General features: G+C 43.8%; 2 protein-coding genes across 3 annotated transcripts in view; one reads left to right on the forward strand and one right to left on the reverse strand.

The window, feature by feature from the left end:
* The first annotated feature begins 1,769 nt into the window (after positions 1-1,769).
* The window catches only part of LOC124125335 (spectrin beta chain-like), a 91,147-nt gene continuing 70,715 nt past the window's right edge, over positions 1,770-22,201 (forward strand). Inside the window, exon 1 of one of the 2 annotated variants that reach the window (XM_046488618.2) lies at positions 1,770-2,260. The gene's annotated coding sequence lies outside the window, so the exon portion shown is untranslated. Of the gene's footprint in view, positions 2,261-14,174; positions 14,200-22,201 lie in introns of those variants that run through there. The other variant, XM_046488619.2, reaches the window with a different exon arrangement.
* Positions 15,063-18,598, reverse strand: LOC124125338 (leucine-rich repeat extensin-like protein 3). Its single transcript, XM_048403415.1, has 2 exons — positions 18,517-18,598; positions 15,063-15,613 (listed from the first exon to the last, which is right to left on the reverse strand). Exons 1-2 carry the CDS (start codon positions 18,596-18,598, stop codon positions 15,063-15,065), a joined length of 633 nt encoding a protein of 210 aa, XP_048259372.1.

Raw genomic sequence — 22,201 nt, forward strand, 5'->3', positions numbered from 1 at the left:
AAGCTTTGGCACGACCCCTGGTGAAGTTGGCGTGACACTGGACACAGACACGGAGACTGTAACTCCAGTACTACACGTACGGACACATGTCTTCTGTGGTTACAAGACTCGTGAGATCTACAACGCAAAGCTAATTTGTAAATCTTACGAAAATCATCCCAATGATCCGGCTCTTGTCGACAGTTCCAGGTCACCCCGATAGGAAAATATTCTTTTGTGTGTCGACTGCCATGTCGCCGTGTCCTTCAGTGCACCTCCCCACCCCTACCCCAACCCCCATGTCAACCCAACCACAACCCGCTCCACGACACGCCACCACTTCTCCCCCATGTCGACCCAACCACAAACGCCCACGCCACCACACCCGTCGGCCTTGATTTACATACACCAGGTCTGGTGTTTGAGTACTATTGACGTTTAAATGGCCGACACAGATTTTCCTTCAACAACGCCCAAGGTGATAATATGGTGATGTTCGTGCAACCTCGTCTTATCTCAAACCCCGTGAAGATCCGGGATAAAATTGGTCTTCAGCAACCCATGATTGTCGTAAGAGGCGACTAACGGGATCGGGTAGTCAGGATCGCTGACTCAGTTGATTGATGTCATCGTATCCCAATGGCGTGGATCGATGCTCCTGGTTACAATTGTCTGGTCCAGACTTGATTATTTACAGACCGCTGAAATATTGCTGGAATTTTGCTTGGTGTGGCATTAAACAACAAACAAACAATCTTGGGTCAATTAGGACATAATTGTGAATGGGTATTATATACGGTAACCATCTCCCAAGACCAGGATGTGTCTGGATCGTTGTTTAAACACTACGCAAACCTATCTGGTTTGTCTAGTTCATGCACGGCTTCTAGATAAAGTAGTGTTCTTTCTATCTTCGGCGTGAACCACAATCCACCCACTAACTTCACCAAAAGTACCTCTGGGGCGGTTGGGTAGCCTAGTGGTTAGAGTGTTAGGTTGTCACGCCAAAGACCCGGGTTCGATTCCACACATATGTGAAGCCCATTTCTGGTGTCCCCTCCGTGATATATTTGGAATTGCTAAAAGCGGCGTAAAACCATACTCACTCACTCAGCAAAAGTAACACAAGACAGGTAATAGCCTTTAAAGTGCTAGGGCTGGGACGAGTCCAAATTTACTACCCGGGTGCCCACCCCCCTATTACCCGACCCTACCTGGGTACCCACTGTAGGTTTCAAGAGATACAAAATGTCAGATTGGGAATTATTTTTTTCCCACAGCACTTGCAAAATGTATTTAGATACATGTATTAAACGATCTGGTTATGCATGCACTGAAGTTGACTTAAGTTATATCTTTATTCAACCATATGAAAGGTCAGAATGAATGGGTGCATAGTCAGAATGAAATGCGAACATTAGTGACTTGTAGTGTAACCATAGAGTTCAAGATAATTTTTGTCATTAAACAATATACCACGTGACTAACCACGGGTCCGGGTAGTCCTGTGGGTACCCGGGTCCTACTCAGTACCCACCCGGCCCGGATACCCGAATTACCCGTCCTAGCCCTATAAAGTGCCTACCTCCCTGCAGACCAACTCAACTCCGTGAGTTTAACCAATGCCAGTTCTAATAATACCTCAGAGAAAAAGAATTAATTCTCAGAGCATGTTAACATTAAGCCCTGGGAACATCTGTGGCTATTTGGAATCATTCCATATTTGCCTGCACTGCAACCAACCATCATTTCACCTCTTATCGGAAAACTCCAAACTCGCCATTTTCTCCTCAAGATCTCGCATCGTCAACACGACTCGATTGATTCCTTTTAAAATATTTCATTTAACCACCAAATTCAGAGTGCGGATGAAGGCAACAGCACATATGTCTATCACATCAGCGTCACCGTGCATATCGCTACACAAGCCAGGCGGGAGTCCTCTTCCCGTGTAGTCGAGCGGGTGTGTGCTGGTGAGGGAGCTAGCTAATACCTTACTCTCCCGCTATATGTCTCGTCTGCCTTTCGTCAGCCTTCGTCGTGTCGGTTCTCAAGTTTAGCCGGTGGAGGGGTTTAGCCTGAAGAATCATTAGACTTCTCCCTGGACATAGGATCGTAAAAACATCCTAGAATCGGATCTGTCCCAGGCAGCCAGACGGAAACCATTCTACCTTGCTTCTGTGTGAGTACGGGCTGTGTTAGAGAATCGCTATACTGACTGACGAGCCCGGAGAACACGTTATTCTGCATGGGATACACCATGGGATTTTAAATATTTCAGGTAAGTGTCGTGCATTCATGTTTTTTTTTGTTTTGTTTTTAAACGAACTCCTAACGCTACCTACATGTTATTAGAATCATGTATGATTCTAAAAACATGTTAAAACAACAGGTTATCTGTTACTTATCTTATACTTATAAATCGTTTTGACATATACATTAGCCTTTATAGGATGAAATAGAAAACAATAAATCGAAAATTCGGAAATTATGTTTAAAATAATGTTTTCATATTCCTCATGGAAAATGCGGCCCACGATTGCCGTAAAAGACGACTATGGCGACTGACTTTGTTGATGCATGTCATCGTATCCCAATTGCTTGGATCGATGCTCATGATATCAATCACTGGATTGACTGGTCCAGACTCGATTATTTACAGACCGCCGTCATATATCTGGAATATTGCTGAGTGCGGCGTTAAACAACAAACAAACAAACAAACAAACGAACAATGGAAATACGATTAAACCTCCTTAGTCCGGACATCGCCACATTCCGGACCTAACTTATGACGCTTCGTGTACACACAGCGACGTTAGACAATAATGGTGATCAATTCGTGAGTACGGAGATTTGTTTATCCGGACGGCTTCAGTCCGCTACCATCCGGATTAACGAGTTTCACTCAATGTGAAACTAATATTACATTTAGTCAAAGTTTAAGCCTTTCGTATGAATTATTTATTGTGAGAGAAAATGTCTACGATGCCCCTCCCCTTTGCGATGAGTGCTTGGCCACATCATGGCCCTACTATGTATTATTCACCCAGGTCGACTCATCTCCGTTATTCATCTTGGACACTCACTCTGTATCAGCTAAGGATGTTTCGTGTATCTTCACATCCTCATCCGCAATGTACACACACCTGTCCCGCCCACATCATCAGTACACGTTTGTTAAGTGCCTACAGTATCACACAGGGATGATAAGGTCAATATCAGCGATCGGCATTAATAACACATACATGTACATACATCTAAACTTGATAAGCTGTAGCACTCCTAATGTATAATTTATTATTTTAATAAAATGGTTAATGATTTATAGCATTAATAACACGGGTCCGTATGGACAATGACGTCAGAGCAATCTGTTATCGATCCATCAAGAGACGGATCGGTGATATTGGCCATCGTTGTTATATGAGGCCGTTACGCACTGATTGTTATAGCAGGATATTAACATATAACGCTGCTGATTGCGGTTATAACATGTTATTGTGAGTGAGTGAGTTGTGTTTAACGCCGCTTTTAACAGTATTACAGTTATTTCACGCTGTGTCAACTTAAAGTGGGAGGACATCCCGAAATGATGCAGATATTAGACGTTTACCACTTTGGTGAAACCCACGAGCACGGGCATGGTGCTGACAAACCTAGAAACATAATCGGGGCGAACCGGGATTCAAACCCACAATCATAGGTTTCTGGCGAGCCCAAGGGACGTAACTCTGCACAACGAATTGCGGCGCCTTAGACTACTGGGCCACCCGTGCCCCCACATGTTATTGAGATGGCTGTATATATATATATATATATATATATATATATATATATATATATATATGCATCTTATAACAGTTATTTAACATGTCTGGCTTTGATATCACATGGGTTATTACGGCTGTGGAAATTGATACGGCATGGCATTACATGATTATGATTACATAATTTCATATCAGGCCGAGTTAGCAGAGGCAGCTAATGGTACGTCGTTTTATGACTACAGTAGACATTAACGCGTTTAAAGCGTTATGAAATGTCTGTCTGCTATAGATTTTTTGTTACATGCTTTGCTTAGGAATGGGACATTATAACAGCTTCATTCCACAGTGATCAGAAAATAAAACCTGATATACGATCATGATATTGATCCAATATGACTGGCTCTGATATCATACTCGTTATAACGTGTGTATTACTTGACTTGACTTAAACACATGCTCCCTGTAGGTTATAACATTTATATCTTCTGCACGACTGATACATTGATGCATAGATCAACACATATATATCAGACTGACTTATCTATCTCAGTGTAAACATGACATATATATATATCAGTTATCACTGACTGACTCAAAATCATGACACGCTTAACTTGATATTTTATATCAACGTAAGATGTATCACGTGTTTAAACACACATATTAAATTGTTAAGAAAAAAAACAAAAACAAATATTGCCAGTGTAAAAGGAAAATCTTTCCAAGTAAAAAAACATGGGAATAATTCAATTTGATCAAACAGTACAAAGGAACATTTTCTCTACAGGAACAGATACTCCTTGACATTATCAATGTATCTGTTGACCCGTGAAGATCCGGGGAAGAGTAGGTCTTCAGCAACCCATATTTGCCGTAAAAGGCGACTATGCTTGTCGTAAAAGGCGACTAACGGGATCGGGTGGTCAGGCTCGCTGACTTGGTTCATATCCCATTTGCGTGGATCGATGCTCATGATGTCAATCACTGGATTGTCTGGTCCAGACTCGATTATTAACAGATCGCCGTCATATAGTTGGAATATTGCTGAGTGCGGCGTTAAACAACAAACAAACAAAACAAACAAAACAATGGTTCTGTTACGCCGCACGATGTCTGTCGTGCAATTCCTACAGAGAGAAGCCTGGCGAATATTTGTCGCACCCGAATTCACCCTGCCTTGTAAGGACTCTGAGATATTTTTACTCCGTGTTCCAAGTACTCGCGTTTCGCGGAGCCTACTACCTCTGTAGCGCTAACGCACCTACTGGTAAACGCTAGTCCTCCTGACGAGGTTCTTGATGTTGTACAATACAGAAGCCACGAAAGAGGCAAATATTGATTTTGGACATCAACGAAATCAAACATATTAATTACAACAAATTGATTGTGCGTTCCTTAGAAGTTGCGAATATATTGCCTGTGGTCATTATGTTAAAGCCATGTCGTTTTGGATTCCGTCGTTAACCAGATTATTGATTAAACCTCAAATTGAAATAGACGAACGTGAAGCCCAGTGGTTAGTGTGATCGCTCTTCATATGGGTAGCTTGGGATCGAATCTAAATATGATGCTGGCTTCAATACGAACACACCTACTTAACACCCCAGACCCTAAATCCAATACATCTGGGTTGTATTGACATGTTTTTGACGGAGTAGCTTTCAGGGTAAGGCACGGGCTCGCTACGCCTAATGATCGTGTTCGATTCCAGTCATTGGTGATGTGCGAAGCCTGTTCTTGGTGACCCTTTGTACTGGAATTATACTAACAACCATACCATTACTTTTGTTTTGTTTGTTGTTGTTTAACGTCGCACTTGGCAATATTCAAGCTACATGACGACGGTCTGTAGATAATCGAGTCTGGACCAGACAACCCAGTGATTGGTACCATGATCATCTATCGACGCAATTGGGGTACAAGACATGCATCAATAAAGTCACCAAACCTGACCACCCGACCCCGTTAGTCGAGACTTGGCGATGCTGGAGACAAATTCTAACCTGGATCTTCACGGGGGACAAGCATGGGTTGGTGAAGACCAGCTCTAACCTGATTCTTCACGAGTTCGTAATATTACTATATCATAATCACTGTACAAGTGATTCATGATGAGATGCACGTCTTCAGCATCCGATTTATCTCCCTAGCTTAACATGTCGTGTTATCGGTCAGGTTACACCCACTCACTATATACTGGCCTGCATATTGACCACTGCAGTGCGTCTAAACCATCGGTCACATGGCTGCTGTTTGAACCAGAGATTAATCCATATCAAAGGAGATGTTAAATTGTTAATGTCGGGATATCTATGTTTATGTGTAGTGTCCGAGGGAAGATCCGGCCGCAGTTCACCTGTAGCGTGATAAAACCGGCATCTTGAAGGGAAGAACTGACACGGGCGCTGTACGCCGCCTCCAGCAGCGGCCGTACTATCTGTACTGAAAGGTCAAACACAAGAGTTCCCTGGTGGGCCGGTTGTCGGAGTGGAATCAAAGCTAGGTATCTATATCTAAGGTGGATCTGGGAAGCTCATCACAGCTCTATATGCCTCTAGGTGAGGTGTGGGGCTATTTAGAGCTGTTGTGGAGCAGAGCTGGGAAGCAATTGGGTTAATGGGGGCTCTTACCGAAGGGAAATATGCGCTATACTGTATATCTCTGTGTTGGTATCAGGGGTGGTCTCGGGGTCAGCCGTTGTCGGGGGAGTAAGGGGTAGATCTGGAGTGTATAAGACTGTACAGGCATGTTGAGGAGGTGAAGGATTCTACCATTGGCCAAACACACATGTAGTTCTCTTGTTTTTGTTCTATCACTGGCTTGTATCGAAGGATAGTCCGGATTCTACAACTAGCTTGAAGGGTTTAGTCTTGGTTCTAACGTCGGACAGTTATCAAACGGAAATATCACTGGGAGGGGCACCGGGTAGCCGTGGTTAGAGCGTTTGTTTGTATGGCCGAGAACCCAGTTTCGATTCCCCAGATGGGCAAATTGTGTAAAGCCAATTTCTGGCGTCCTTTCATCGTGTTGATGAAAATTACTAAATGTGCGAAATTGGCACCTCCGGAAGCGCTCGTTAAATCTCAATCATCATCATCATAATAAATGTGGCTCACACCCTACCCATCCACTGGCCAAGACACAGGTGTGAATGGGTAGCCTTTGCTCAACCATTGGGCAGGCATCAATGAATAGTCAGTGTTCTACCATTGGATAGGCATCAATGAATAGTCAGTGTTCTGCCATCGGACAGGCATCAATGAATAGTCAGTGTTCTACAATTGGATAGGCATCAATGAATAGTCAGTGTTCTACCACTGGATAGGCATCAATGAATAGTCAGTGTTTTGCCATTGGACAGACAGCAATGAATAGTCAGTGTTCTACAACTGGATAGGCATCAATGAATAGTCAGTGTTTTGCCATTGGACAGACACCAATGAATAGTCAGTGTTCTACCACTGGACAGGGCAACCATGGTTCTACTATCGGACAAATAATGTTTCCCATGAAGGTTACTCTGGGAGTGTCGAACACATGTATAATCCCTTCTTGGTACTATGAGAACCCAGGACTGTAACATACGCCACGATATTTATGAGAAATGCATGGCCAGTGACAGTAAGGATGAAGTCGGTCGACCGACGTAAGCAGATACCTTATGACGGAACCATCAGCTCCACCACAGCGCTTTACCTTCGCGATGGCATGGCAAGGGTAAAGAATGCATGGAATGCGGAGTCAGCTCTCTTCACATATGCCAAGGGTTGTACACCAGCAGGTGCCCAAGGGACATGGACTCTTCGCTACAAGCCTTTCGGCGGAGACATCCAGGAGAGCTCACATTCGTATGAATTTAATGAAACCAATTTTGTATGTCCCGTATGCATCAGACAGGGAAAGCAGGTTTGGGAGAAACGTTTGCACTATATTCTCCTGATCATAGATTCATAATCAAAGTCTATTGTAACGGAAGATGCGCTAACTATGCAAGTCTGATATCTCGGTATGCAGTCTGTCCGGAAGGTAATCAGGTACAAACGCCGATAGCGGATGCGTTCATCTAAAGCGGTGATAACCCCCCACTAATGTCGACATAAGCAGTGCAGTAACGGACTGGCGCCGCGGGATGGCCACAGCCCATATGTGCTCCATACGTGATTTAACAACATTATAGGGTTTTAAAGGGGGCCTTCGATTCTGCAGTACTCCCTGGTCGTATAAGCGTGTTTGCACGTGTATATGATTTTGTTACAAACCTGCTAGACTTACATCTAGTCTCTAAAATGAACATGTTTTACAGAAAAAAACAGTTGTTAAATTATAGTTATAAAATATAATAAAAAGGAGTCCACAGACTTTCTTCATTTTCCTGATACTGCAGTAGTCTAGACTTGCCAAACATTATAGACTTGCATGGGCTGGATATATTTGTTTCATGGTCTGTATGACAGACTAGGAACCTGCTTTATTATGGATTCAATGGTTGATAGGTTTATCAAAAAAAGTCTCAACTGGAAACCGAGAAATGTTTTTTTCGCTCCATCTTATTACCAAATAAATAAACTGGCAGATGTTTTTTAAACTGCTGTGTTGTAGACACCACTGATGTATGGCTCTTGGATAGCCTATCAAAGCCATGGGTTGTACAGGTCACCTGACAATAGCTAACGGAAACTGATGAAATCTGTTTCAAACAAATCACTTGGGTAAACGTTGCATCTACTTTGAGACCTACTGCATTATCTTCGTAAATAGGTTACTAATGGCCAAAATAGGGGGTTGCTATGGAAACGAAACCATACTTTAGATGAAGACGATTTAAACAGATTTGAGATTGACCACTGTTATCCATAATCAGTTTCAGCCTGGTGCTGTTGAGGCTTCAAATGTCGACTCGTCACGAGATATAAGCCAGGGGACTCCGAGCAGGCTGAGCTCAGAAATGCATATGTTGAAATGACGATCGCTGACTGAGTTGGCCGCGACCATTTACTGTGTGGACAGTATGTTTGGTGTAGACTGGCATTTAGTCCCAGAAATAAAGTTATCTTATTTAAAAATATATATCTACAAAATATAAAACAATAAAATCCAATTGGAGCCAAGAACAATGCTTAACACCTGGCTAGAGAGAGTTGAGGCAATCTAGACTAGCCCAATCATTCTAGACTTGAGTTGGATTCCTTTTATAATTTATTCTCTAGAATTAAAGAGAGAGATTGTGCTTGGTGGTCCTTTGTGTTGTCTTTGGTTTATATCATTGTTGATTATATTTGGGCTTATGGATGTGAGAATACTAAGGGTGGTTTTACATCGCTTTTAGCAACATTAGCAATATCACAGCAGGGGGCACAGTGTACCCATGTGGGGATCGACCCGGGTGACGAGCGAACGCTTTAACCACTAGGCTATCCCAAGCCCCGATGGCGCTCAAGATATGTAATATCAATTGAAATTATATCATCTGTATTTTGAATAATGGGTTTTTTTTTTAAACCGTGGACGTGAGCTGTAAAAGGCGACTATGCTTGCCGTAATAGGCGACTATCGGGATCGGGTGGTCAGGCTCGCATCGTATCCCAATTGCGCAGATCGATGCTCATGATGTCAATCCCTGGATTGTCTGGTCCAGACTCGATTTTTTACAGACCTCCATCATACAGCTGGAATATTGATGAGCGCGGCGTTAAACAACGAACAAACAAAATTCCGTTATCTGGATCGTTGTTCTTGCCATTGAACACTGGTTTGTCTGGTTCTGACTCGATTATTTTAAGAGCGTCCACATATAGATGTTCTTTTTCCGGACAACGATGTGAGACATTCACTCACTCACACGCACGTGATCCATGGCCGCACATGCGCAAATGTACTGAGCGTGCGTAGTTGCACGTGCTCACGATTTGACGTGTAAACTTTTGGGGTTCATGTCGCGCTGTTCAATCAGACGTGTGCTGCCCAACAGAATGTCTCGCTTGCGCCTCGTCAAACCACGTCTGTTTATTCTCTGATGCACGTTTATGTAATGTTTACAGTGGAGTGTAAACACCTAAGGCATCAAAACAGTAGTGGATAGTAATTAGGCAGCGGCAGGCTTGGCAGTTCCATTTTAAAACTAAATATTTTGATTCGAGGTCTGTGGTCAAAGATTACAAAGATTAAGCGTATACAAATGTGGAAATGTAGTTCGTCCGTCAGCACATGTAAAACATGCTTAGATCATGTAAACAAACACGCCTGTCTAGGGAAGCACGAGCTATGCACGTGCAAGGCGTGTCAACTGTAACCTGAGAGCCCCGTTCCGCCCGCCGTCTGCTCGCATCTCCTCCAATGCAGTCACCTCTGGCCATCGACGAGACTCGGTACCACATTATGCACGTTTGGCTTCTATCGATTGGAGTTGACTTTAACCAGTTTAACATTTTGACACTGGTTGCAGTTGAATTTTATATACCCACCGCCAAAAGAAACGCAAACCATAGAAACATATAGAGAAGTATGTACGTTATGAAGGGATGCTTCCAATGTGTACCACTGAATGATAAAACTGACCGCCCCCCAGGTCTAGTGGCAGAGCATCCGCCCGGTGAGCGGAAAGTCAGGGGTTCGATCCCCGGCCGCGTCATACCAAAAGACGTTTAAAGAGACGTTGTCGGTGAGTATATATTACCGTGCTGTTCCGTACAGAATGGTTTCTCAATAACATCTTCGATCTTGACAATCCGTAGTTTTATGTCACAAACAGTTAAATGCTCAAAGAGTATACTTTCGCATTGGTCGCGTAATATTGTACAAGGCGTTTTATTGGCTAGAATCTGATTCTAAGGTTAATTTTGATTGGTTGACGATGGTTTGACGAATGGGTTATTTGTCCATAGCTCATCCTGTCAGCATGTTTTTGTTCCGCCCAAAGTCAGTTCCGACCCTGAAGAAATATCAGTATTAAATATAAATTGCAGTGAAAATGTTCCCACTCTGTGGTGAAAAGTTCTGGTTGACAGGAACAAATGTTTGGGTGTGTTTATCATCGATGTTCCTGTATATTGTTAATGTGCAACATGGAAAACAGGGAAACTATGACATTAAATCTTCATACAAATAGACAAAATCTAAATGAAAAACAAAAGATTATAAAAAATATAAAGTGATAAAAGCGTCCCTCGCGCCAAAGACCGTGGTTCCATTCCACAACTCATTTCTTGCGTCCCTCGACAAGATGAGGCGAGGTGAACGGATGGTCAGGCTCGCCGACTTGTTTGATGCAGTCATCGTATCCCAATTACGTGGATCGATGCTCATGATGTCAATCACTGGATTGACTGGTCTTGACTCGATTATTTATAGACCGCCGTTATATAACTGGAGTATTGTTCAGTGCAGCGTTAAACAAACAAAACACCACACCCACACCATCGTGTCCAGTTTGTGTCCAAGGACCAGTTTACAAGATCACCAAGGCCGTCTGTTAACGATACATTCATCTGTTCAAGGGGCGGTCGGGTAGCCTAGTGGTTAAAGCGTTAGCTCGTCACGCCGAAGACCCGGGATCGATTCCCGACATGGGTACAATGTGTGAAGCCCATTTCTGGTGTCCCCCGCCGTGATATTGCTGGAATATTGCTAAAAGCGACGTAAAACCTCACTCACTCACTCATCTGTTCAATGACTGCCTTCACGGACCTATACATCGCATGTGTATGTAATACAACTACAATTACGTTTTTCTTGTATAAAAACATCTGATCTGTTAAATAATCTTTGATGTGTACGTGTCAGCTTGACGTTTAGCCACAGTAGGAGTTCCACCACTTCCCGCGACTTGCAATGCACTGGGAGACAGCCGTGTGTGACTATCGGAGATTTGGTGGCCCAGGCAGTGACACACACCTGGCGCAGGTGCTATACGTGTGGGATACAGGAAGAACGTTCTCACTGCGCAGTGGTTATGTAATGAACATACGACCGACGCGGAAACTATTGCACGGTAATTAGTTTACAGGTTATCGTGATGGTATAAAAGTACACCTTGCACACATATTGAGTGGAGATTTCCTCGTGTATGATGCACAGGATTTCCTTGACATGAATTGATTTAGCAAGTTTTTTAACTTGTCTGTGTTTATCTTGAGTGGTTTGATTCTGCAGCTGTGTAAGATTTACTATACATCTTTACTCCTGGTTGATGTCTCCCCAGCAGCCCAGGTTGTATTCCCGTTTGGATTCCTGGGCAAAAACAAATGTCCCCAGTCCTTCAAGGTTGTATTCCCGTAAAGTGTCCTGGGCCAAATGTCTTCCAAGTCCTTCAAGGTTGTATTCCCGTTAGGTGTCCTTGGCCAAATGTCTCCCCAGTCCTTCAAGGTTGTATTCCCGTTAGGTGTCCTGGGCCAAATGTCTCCCCACTACCTCAATGTTTATTCCCGTTAGGAGTCCTGGGCCAAATGTCTCCCCAGTCCTTCAAGGTTGTATTCCTGTTAGGAGTCCTGGGCAAATATGTCCCCAGTCCTTCAATGCTAAATTCCCATGGAACTTCTGAACCAAAAATGACCCCAGGACATTCATCTAGAAGGTTGTATTCCAGTTTGAATTCGTATTCAGACTGTATTCCCGTGGGTATTCTTGGGCAGAGTATGTCCCCAGTACCCAAGGGCGTGGATACCGAGACTCAATATGACCTCCGTACCTCAGTTATATTCCCAGGATACCGGGACACAATATGACCTCCGTACCTCAGTTATATTCCCAGGATACCGGGCACAGTATGACCTACGTACCTCAGTTATATTCCCAGGATACCTGGACTCAATATGACCTCCGTACCTCAGTTATATTCCCAGGATACCGGGCACAATATGACCTCAGTACCTCAGAGCTGAAATTTATGAGGATACCGGGACACAATATGACCTCCGTACCTCAGTTATATTCCCAGGATACCGGGACACAATAAGACCTCAGTACCTCAGTTATATTCCCAGGATACCGGGACACAATAAGACCTCAGTACCTCAGTTATATTCCCAGGATACCGGGACACAATAAGACCTCAGTACCTCAGTTATATTCCCAGGACACCGGGACACAATAAGACCTCAGTACCTCAAGGCTGTAATTCCGCGAGGATACCGGGGCACAATATGACCTAAGTGCCCAAGGCTTGTCGCAAAAGCCGACTAATCATGATCATCAGTTACAACGTGGCCCTAACGGGATGCGGTCAACCACGTTCTAAGTTCGATTACAAACAGTCCGCCGATATCTATAGCTAGACTATTGGTAACAGGAACATGAAAATTACACTCACTCGCTACCTGTCGTGTTTTTGGTGTAATGGGCTGGTTATGTACCTTGTTGTTGGGTCACATAAAATTCACAAGTGAATCTACAGACAAAATTATCATTGAATTAATGCAACAGGATGTATGTAACGGTCAGTGTTGCATGTGGAGTGTTGAAACAGCATCTGAAACCATTTCCGAGTAATTGAGGTCACCGTGACATACTATATGTGATATATATATATATATATCTTTTATACTTCCTATTTCAACGTTTTATTATCAGCTGCTTGTAAACACTGTTGTTGGATGTCTGTAGTATGGATACCCATCGTCCCAGCCGCCTCACTTCGCAGCATACCATCCTCGATTATCTAGGGTATTTATCTCAATTCTATTATGATCATTATGTAGCATAATGGAGTAGAGACGCTGGATAATCAATAATTAAGTCCCATGATCATAATTGTCAGAATTATTTCTAGGTTCGGATAACAAATGTCCCACTCCCCTTGGGGGCTTACCGAGCTGTACCCGACCGGGGGAGAATAGGTCTTCAGCAACCCATGCTTTCTGTATAAGAGGCGACTATGCTTTTCGTATGAGGAGACTAACGGGATGGGTGGTCAGACTCGATGACTTGGTTGATGCATGTCATCGTATCCCAGTTGCGTAGATCGATGCCCATGATGTCAATCATTGGATTGTCTTGTCCAGACTCGAATATTTACGGACCGCCGTTGTATAGCTGGAGTATTGCTGAGTGTGGCGTTAAACGACAAACAAACAAACAAATGACCAGAGACCATTCACCGGAATATGGTCTCTGTCTATACAATATATGGACTCGTGAAGATCCGGGTTAGAATTGATCTTCGTCAGAGGCGACTAACGGGATCGGGTGGTCGAGCTCGCTGACTTGGTTAATGTCATTTTGTGTCTCCTCCTGACAGTCAATAATACAACTTGAAGTTCAAATATATAATTTGCTTGGGGTGTTTCAGTGCGGATTGTGGCGTCGGATATGGTGAGCGCCAGGCAGGGTAACAACAATCTTTTAACGTGTTTTCGTATGATACGGTCCGGGATCGATCCACCGACCTTCCGCCCTCGGGGCAGTTGCTGTATCCACTAGATCACAGAGGCGGTCCCATACCAATAACCTACTCAGTGTGAATATTATTTTTTGATCAACCGCATTAATCGTCTAACTGCTTTAGATTGATATTTTAGTGAAAAACCGTTCTTGACTTAACGAAGGTCTCAGTAACCCATATTTCTTCACCTCAATGAGTCAGCTATGTTCAGTTTTGAATCACGCTTTCTTAACGAGTACTGCGTTTCACCATATGATCATGTTTGCACATGCAGATGTAGCTTTGAGATCAGTTCTTAAAATAGCCATTACTCCGCGAATCTACCATGTGCTTGGCATGCACGCTGATGTGTGGTAAGTCAAAGATCAATAGTCAGACGTATGGAGTTACCTCCCTTGTTGGTTAAAGCGCACTTTTACTCATCACAATATTAGAACTTGAAACAACAGAGAGCATTATGTCACCAGCTACCATTTTGTTTAAAAAAAACATTGATTTTTAATCACTTTCAATTTAAACGAGTTTGGACGATTTGAAATGTAATTAACTCAAATAATTATATTTTTTAATTACGACCATTACATATGAGAAGAAAGGCATTTTCAATCTAATGATAATTACTGATGAAGGGGATCTAAGAGGGTAGCACAGACTGCATCTCACAGGCAGCTGCTGATAAGGAGCTCAAAGGGATCGGGAAAACCGGTCGAATTATATATACTGGGCTCTGTCTCTCCGAATCAAAGGCACTGCGTTCCAGTGATCACTGTTTTTTTAGATCTTCGTGCAAATAGAGCACATCTAGCTCAACTGGTTCTTTCTAGCCGAACCTGAAATAGGTCAAACCTGCAAGGATTATGCTGTACCATACACATATAAAATGTTTTGTATGTTATGAATTGAAGGTAGGTAGCTTGGAACAGGGTGGGGAGATTGGATCACGGTGGGGAGCTTGGGTCGGGGTGGGGAGATTGGATCTTGGTGGGGAGCTTGGGTCGGGGTGGATCGGGGTGGGGAGCTTGGATCACGGTGGGGAGCTTGGGTCGGGAGGGGGAGCTTGGATCGGGGTGGGGAGCTTGGATCGGGGTGGGGAGCTTGGAACAGGGGTTCTCGGGGTGGGAGCTTGGATCGGGGTGGGGAGCTTGGAACAGGGGTTCTCGGGGTGGGAGCTTGGATCGGGGTGGGGAGCTTGGAACAGGGGTTCTCGGGGTGGGAGCTTGGATCGGTGTGGGGAGCTTGGAACAGGGGTTCTCGGGGTGGGAGCTTGGATCGGGGTGGGGAGCTTGGAACAGGGGTTCTCTGGGTGGGGAGCTTGGATCGGGGTGGGGAGCTTGGAACAGGGGTTCTCTGGGTGGGGAGCTTGGAACAGGGGTTCTCTGGGTGGGGAGCTTGGAACAGGGGTTCTCGGGGTGGGAGCTTGGATCGGGGTGGGGAGCTTGGAACAGGGGTTCTCGGGGTGGGGAGAGGTGGATCTGAGGGGGTCCCGAGTCTGCGTTAGGGTGTCTCTTAGTGAAATCTCAGTATCCAAATAGTTCATGTACTGTGAAAGTATTTGTAGAATGACATATTGAGACAGTAAGTTCCTAATTGAACTGGGGTCAAATGCGTTCCATATTCCAACGTTCCAACTATTCTAAGACCGCGCACAACCGTAGGAATATAGAGATGTGTACACTATCCAAATATATTCCATTAAAAAAACTATGACATTCTTCAGCTTCGTAAAAACAACAACGGTTTAGGATGCATTCACGCCCTACACATCTCTATTCCAATGATGTACATTTCAAGGAGTGGCATTAAAAGAACATATTTATTAAACGTGCACACACATTATTAGTGAATATTCCAAATATCTAGAGCAGAGAAGAGAGGCGCCTTTTAATGCACCACAGAACTTGGCACATGATTTTATAAAATGACAAATGATAAAACTAACACCTCCTATTTGATAAGTCCATCTGGAAACAATCTGCTTTTTGTTCCTAACTGAAAAAAACGAAACACTTGTTATTATCACCGTGTCGTTTTATATACCTTATAGTGGCTGTTTAACGCGTAGACTTGTCAGATAGAAAGCCGTGTTTACGTTTCTAATGTTGCATACCACGTTAATCTGTGTAGCATGGAGAGGACAGGAGCGTGGCATGTAGTGATATAACAGACTAGCAGTGTAATAATTGAATGTTTCTCAGCAGGTGGGGCCTTTAAAATAATAAACGTTTCCGACACACGATACATGCCCGAAGGACCCACCAGAGTCGCTGGGGAGGCGATTTGTAGTGCTCAGATATCCATTACAGGGTGAATACGCCCATGTTGTTGTGGAATTCGGTCAGTACTGTTGGGTGGTGGGGCGAGGCTGGTGAGTGGGGTGATGGCGAACTTGTGGGGTAGACTAACATTTTGTTAATGAAATCTTATATTACACAATATCCTTCTTGACTCTAAAATAAAAATAAAAACTCCCTATGCTGATTTCATAGAATAGAGCTAGCTAGAGCTGGCGAGACTTGCTTTTGTATGCGTTCCTAGATTATTATTTTTTTCATAAAATAAATATGTTCCACAGTCATGGCGCAGGACTAGGGTGGGGGTAGTGGTGCTGGTGCCGGTGTTCTTGGAGAGGGGTAGCTGGAGAGTGATGGATGATTGTGGGTGGGTGAAGAATTAGTTGAGACGGATGGTGTGGGTGGGTGAAGAATTAGTTGAGACGGATTGTGAGGGTGGGGTGAAGAATTAGTTGAGACGGATGGTGTGGATGGGTGAAGAATTAGTTGAGACGGATGGTGTGGGTGGGTGAAGAATTAGTTGAGACGGATTGTGAGGGTGGGGTGAAGAAATAGTTGAGAAGGATGGTGTGGGTGGAGAAGAAATAGTTGAGAAGGATGGTGTGGGTGGAGAAGAATAGTTGAGAAGGATGGTGTGGGTGGGAGAAGAATAGTTGAGAGGGATGGTGTGGGTGGGTGAAGAATAAGTTGAGAAGGATAGTGTGGGTGGGTGAAGAATTAGTTGAGACGGATGGTGTGGGTGGGTGAAGAATAAGTTGAGAAGGATGGTGAGGGTGGGGTGAAGAAATAGTTGAGACGGATGGTGTGGGTGGAGAAGAATAGTTGAGAAGGATGGTGTGGGTGGAAGAAGAATAGTTGAGAAGGATGGTGTGGGTGGGAGAAGAATAGTTGAGACGGATGGAGTGGGTGGGTGAAGAAATAGTTGAGACGGATGGTGTGGGTGGGGTGAAGAAATAGTTAAGAAGGATGGTGTGGGTGGGTGAAAAATTAGTTGAGACGGATGGAGTGGGTGGAGAAGAATAGTTGAGAAGGATGGTGTGGGTGGAAGAAGAATAGTTGAGAAGGATGGTGTGGGTGGGAGAAGAATAGTTGAGAGAGGTGGTGTGGGTGGGTGACGAATTAGTTGAGAAGGATAGTGTGGATGGAGAAGAAATAGTTGAGAAGGATGGTGAGGGTGGGTGAAGAACTAGTTGAGAAGGATGGTACGGATGGAGAAGAAATAGTTGAGAAAGATGGTGACGGTGGGTGAAGAATTAGTTGAGAAGGATGGTGTGGATGGAGAAGAAATAGTTGAGACGGATGGTGTGGGTGGAGAAGAATTAGTTGAGAAGGATGGTGTGGGTGGAGTAAATAATTAGTTGACACGGGTGGTATGGGTGGAGAAGAAATAGCTTAGACAGGTGGTATATGGGTGGGTGAGGGATTGGCTCGGCAGTCTGGGATAAAGGCGTGTTCTGCACACTGAGCCAACAACTGCGGCAGGAAGTATAGCCTATATCCGTTTGATATTAAGTACATAAATAGAAGCGGCGTTCTTAGGTTACTACATACATACTGTCACTTTGACCGTTTCTACAATCAATACAGTCTGGCTGCGTTGATTTGCTGATTCAGTCGTTCATGTCGCGTGTCACCGTGTGCGTCCTCACACCACAACCACCTGCGCCCATCATCGATGACTGAACCTGCCATACTCCTGTGGATAATCATAACTGTAAAAAGAACAATAACAAACAAGTTCCCATTATACATTATATTGCCAGACAGCTACTTAAATACACTCCATGTCATCGATCCCAATTGCGCGGATCAAAGTTCATGATGTCAATCACTGGATTGTCTGGTCCAGACTCGATTATTTACAGACCGCTGCCATATAGCTGGAATAGTGCGGCGTTAAATAACAAGCAAACAAACTTAAATACACTCACTAACTCATATTTAACAGTATCGATATCACATTAAAGTTTGTCATACATCCAATTTACATACCGTTCATATACCGGAAGTAACAATTTAGAATTCCTGCACCAATTTCCCCAAACTTATCAATTCAAAGCGATATGAATTCCTTTCACAAAGTAAATCTCAGAAACCATACTTTGACCTTTAAGGTTTAACGTTTTCATTGAAAGCAGGTGCCGGTCTCGGACAGGTGCTTGAGTCAGTATGACCTCTGACATTTTACCGATCAATTCCTACGCCGAATGGTGGGATATATTGAGGAATACGGAGTTCATGTGTTATGTCTATAACCCGGTCTAGACAACCCAATCTTTGACATCGTTCCAACTGCTGATGTACTTGAATGTGCCAGTGGCAAACTTTACGATATACCTTCCATCAGCGTTTTCATCGGGACTATATCAACACTTTCTAGGCTGGGAAATAGCGTTCGATTTGACTTGCGTTGCTCAAATCAAATATCATGATCGATGTTCGAGATACGCCAGCATGATCTCCGTGGATTGCGTAAAGACGGTGCATCATCGATGCCAGTGAAACTCGTATCTCAGTTGTAAAGGGTTAATATTTCACACCTGGAAATCTGTCCTATGATCGCTGCTGGAGGCGGTTCCAGTCGCCCTGTGTGTCAGCGTCACTCAATCAGTCTGGAGAGACGGATCACCGACACATGTCACTGTCGTGTACATACCGGGCCGCTATGTCTGTCAGGTACTCAAGGCGCGCCACGCACAGCTTGCTGCTGCTGAGAACGATGGATTGGACCGTGCCTCAAATTCGTTCGATCGCTTTAATTGTTACCCGGGTGTCTCCATAAGTCTTATATCGATTCCTTGGAATGAAGGAACTTCCAAGAAACGAACAACCGAAAACAAGAAGCCGAAGTCAGTACGCAATGGTATCACCAGAATGTGCCAAGCAATACATAATTATAACCTAGGCGTTTCCTTTGAATGAAATTGAAGGCAGACATTTACAAGTACTGCAAAATATATGCATGTACATTCAGCTGTAAAAATGAGAGTTCAAAACGTAAACATCGTGTGTCAGGGACAGGCGCCATTGAAAACAATTATATATTATTTTATTTATTACTTGCCCTGATTCTCATTGAGTCAGTTTATACGAATGTGAGATGGCATTTCGATGTAGATGTATCAGACCCGCCTTCTCGTGCTTCCTCCAGTCAAGTGATGGATATGAATCAGCTAGTCCTAGTTCATCTTATGTTGGCAACCTACCCTTGACTGACGCCTTCTCCCCTCCAGACAAACATGTCGGAACGCCCGTGCTCCAAGAACTACCGGAACATGCTGTTATCAGGGCGTATAGTCGGTCGAGCTGTATCCAACATCTCCTGTAGGTTTGACGCTGGTTGTATATACTGGCAACTGCATGTGCTTTATAACAAAATAACTATTAGTTACACTGGTGAAAATACACAATGAACGCCTAGCTTGTTTTATTGATAAGTTAATCTGACATAACGTGATGTGATTGTCACATTCTGGGTTGTAATTTGGCAAGGAAAGGAGGGACAAGGGTTTGGCAGAATCAAACCTTAGATGAGCGCTTAGTCTCTGAAAATATATGCTTTTGATAGAAGGAAATAAAGCTATTTAAATTGGAAAGTACCCTCAGTGAGATGGGAGATTCAGAACCTGTGGAAAAATCTAGACTTGCTTCATTTAGGGTTATAGCATTAGGGCTGGGGGAGGGGAGGGGGTATAATAAACGATATGCTATATGCTAGGAGACCCGTGAAGATCCGGGGTAGAATAGGTCTTCAGCAACCCATGCTTTCCGCGAAAGGCGACTGTGCTTGTCGTAAGAGGACTAACGGGATCGGGTGGTCAGGCTCGCTGACTTGGTTGATGCATGTCATCGTATCCCAATTGCGTGGATCGATGCTCATGATATCAATCACTGGATTGTCTGGTCCAGACTCGATCATCTACAGACCGCTGTCATATAGCTGGAATGTTGCTGAGTGCGGCGTTAACCATCAAACAAATAAAACATGCTAGGGCGTGTTTGTCTGAAGAAGAAGAAGAAGAAGAAGACATACAAACACCCAGGGGGGTGGGGGGCAGGGTACAAAGCATGAACATGACTAGTTATAATGGAAACGTATAAACATTGATATACACAATGGAATACAAATGATTAAGGTCTAGAGGGGAGATGCAGATTTTCTTTGCATGAACATTTTATTGCAGAAGTCACTGGTGGATTTAGTAGTATTTTAAGCTGGAATAAGTACGGCGTTAAACAACAACAAAAACACACACAAAACAGACCTGCCCCTATATACCGTGCGAAGTAGGCCTGTCCTTATATGCCGTGTGGAAGAGACATATACCCAGGGTTACACGAACCATACACCGTGCTTCCTCACCAGACATTACCATCCGTGTGCACCAGATGCCAATAATGGTGGACCCATCAATCGTCTTCGGCCATTCTTGACCACTAATGGTCTGTTATTTCCGGCCGTCTGGTCGGCTGGTCATCCGAGTTGGACATTTTCCCTTTCTGTCAATGGCCGTCTGGATTTGTAACCATGATTAAGGAGGACAGGGGATATAGATTTTCGTAATTTGGAAAATCTGGAGTAATGATTTCTGTAAGGTATTAAGATTATGGTTGTGGTATTAAAAGTATAAATAACCAATGCGTGTCGTAAAAGGCAACAATGCTTGTGGTAAGAGGCGACTAACGGAATCGGGTTGTCAGGCTCGCTGACTTGGTTGATGCATGTCACCGTATCCCAATTGCGTGGATTGATGCTCATGATATCAATCACAGGATTATCTGGTCCAGACTCAATTATTTACAGACCGCCGTCATATAACTGGAATATTGCTGAGTGTGGCGTTAAACAACAAACAACTAAAAGACAGTTCTTGTACACATTGACCCTGTTGGACCTTACTATCTCTTTGAAAGGACCATTGACCTACAGTCTGGCCATCTTGTTTGTGACCTGGAACGGACTGTCGGCCGTCTCCATCACGTCTCGACATCAATAGTCTGCGAGTACGGTAAAATAGTTCATCGACATATTGATTCCACGACTGCAATTAGTAAGGCTTCATCCGGCGCCATGAACCTCTAGTATCGCGACAAATAACACATAGTCTGAGATCAGCTGTCTCGTAAAGTCTCGCGAGATGTCCCGTGAGACGTGAACTTTATCACGTCAGGCTTGCCAAGGTCATAACAGAATGAGGTAAGAATGGCCCGCAGTCGAATGTCTCGAGGTAACCTGGCTTCAACCATAGAACGACATTACTCATGAAGAAATTTGATGCAACACAAAATACCAGTTGAAACTAGTAAAATAGGGGCTGTGGTGCATAGTTCATACACGTTTAAAGTGTCATCGTATCCCGCCGTGTCATTGCGTAGATTGATGCTCATGATGTCAGACGCGATTATTTACAGAACGCCGTCATACAGTGGAATATTCATTGCTGACGGGGCAGTTCAGTTCAATTTCGATTCCCAAAAGAAGTTAAAGGACACCCGATTCTTTTACATGACTATAACTACAGATTAACTATAGTAGTGGGGGAGTATGGTTTTACGCCGCTTTTAGCAATATTCAAGCAATATTTACGGCGGGGAACACCAGAAATGGGCTTCACACATTGTAAACATGTCGGGAATCAAACACGGGTCTTCGGCGTGACGAGCGAACACCTTAACCACTAGGCGAGCTGACCGCGCCAATAACTATAGTTATATGAAAGAATCGGATATTCTGTAATGTCTTTTGAATATACATAAAGCCGCGTGGTCCTTTGCTGTGATATAAC

This window comes from Haliotis rufescens, unplaced genomic scaffold (assembly GCF_023055435.1).
Source record: "Haliotis rufescens isolate VD_foot unplaced genomic scaffold, xgHalRufe1.0.p SCAF_3, whole genome shotgun sequence".
Taxonomy (NCBI): Eukaryota; Metazoa; Mollusca; class Gastropoda; order Lepetellida; family Haliotidae; genus Haliotis; species Haliotis rufescens.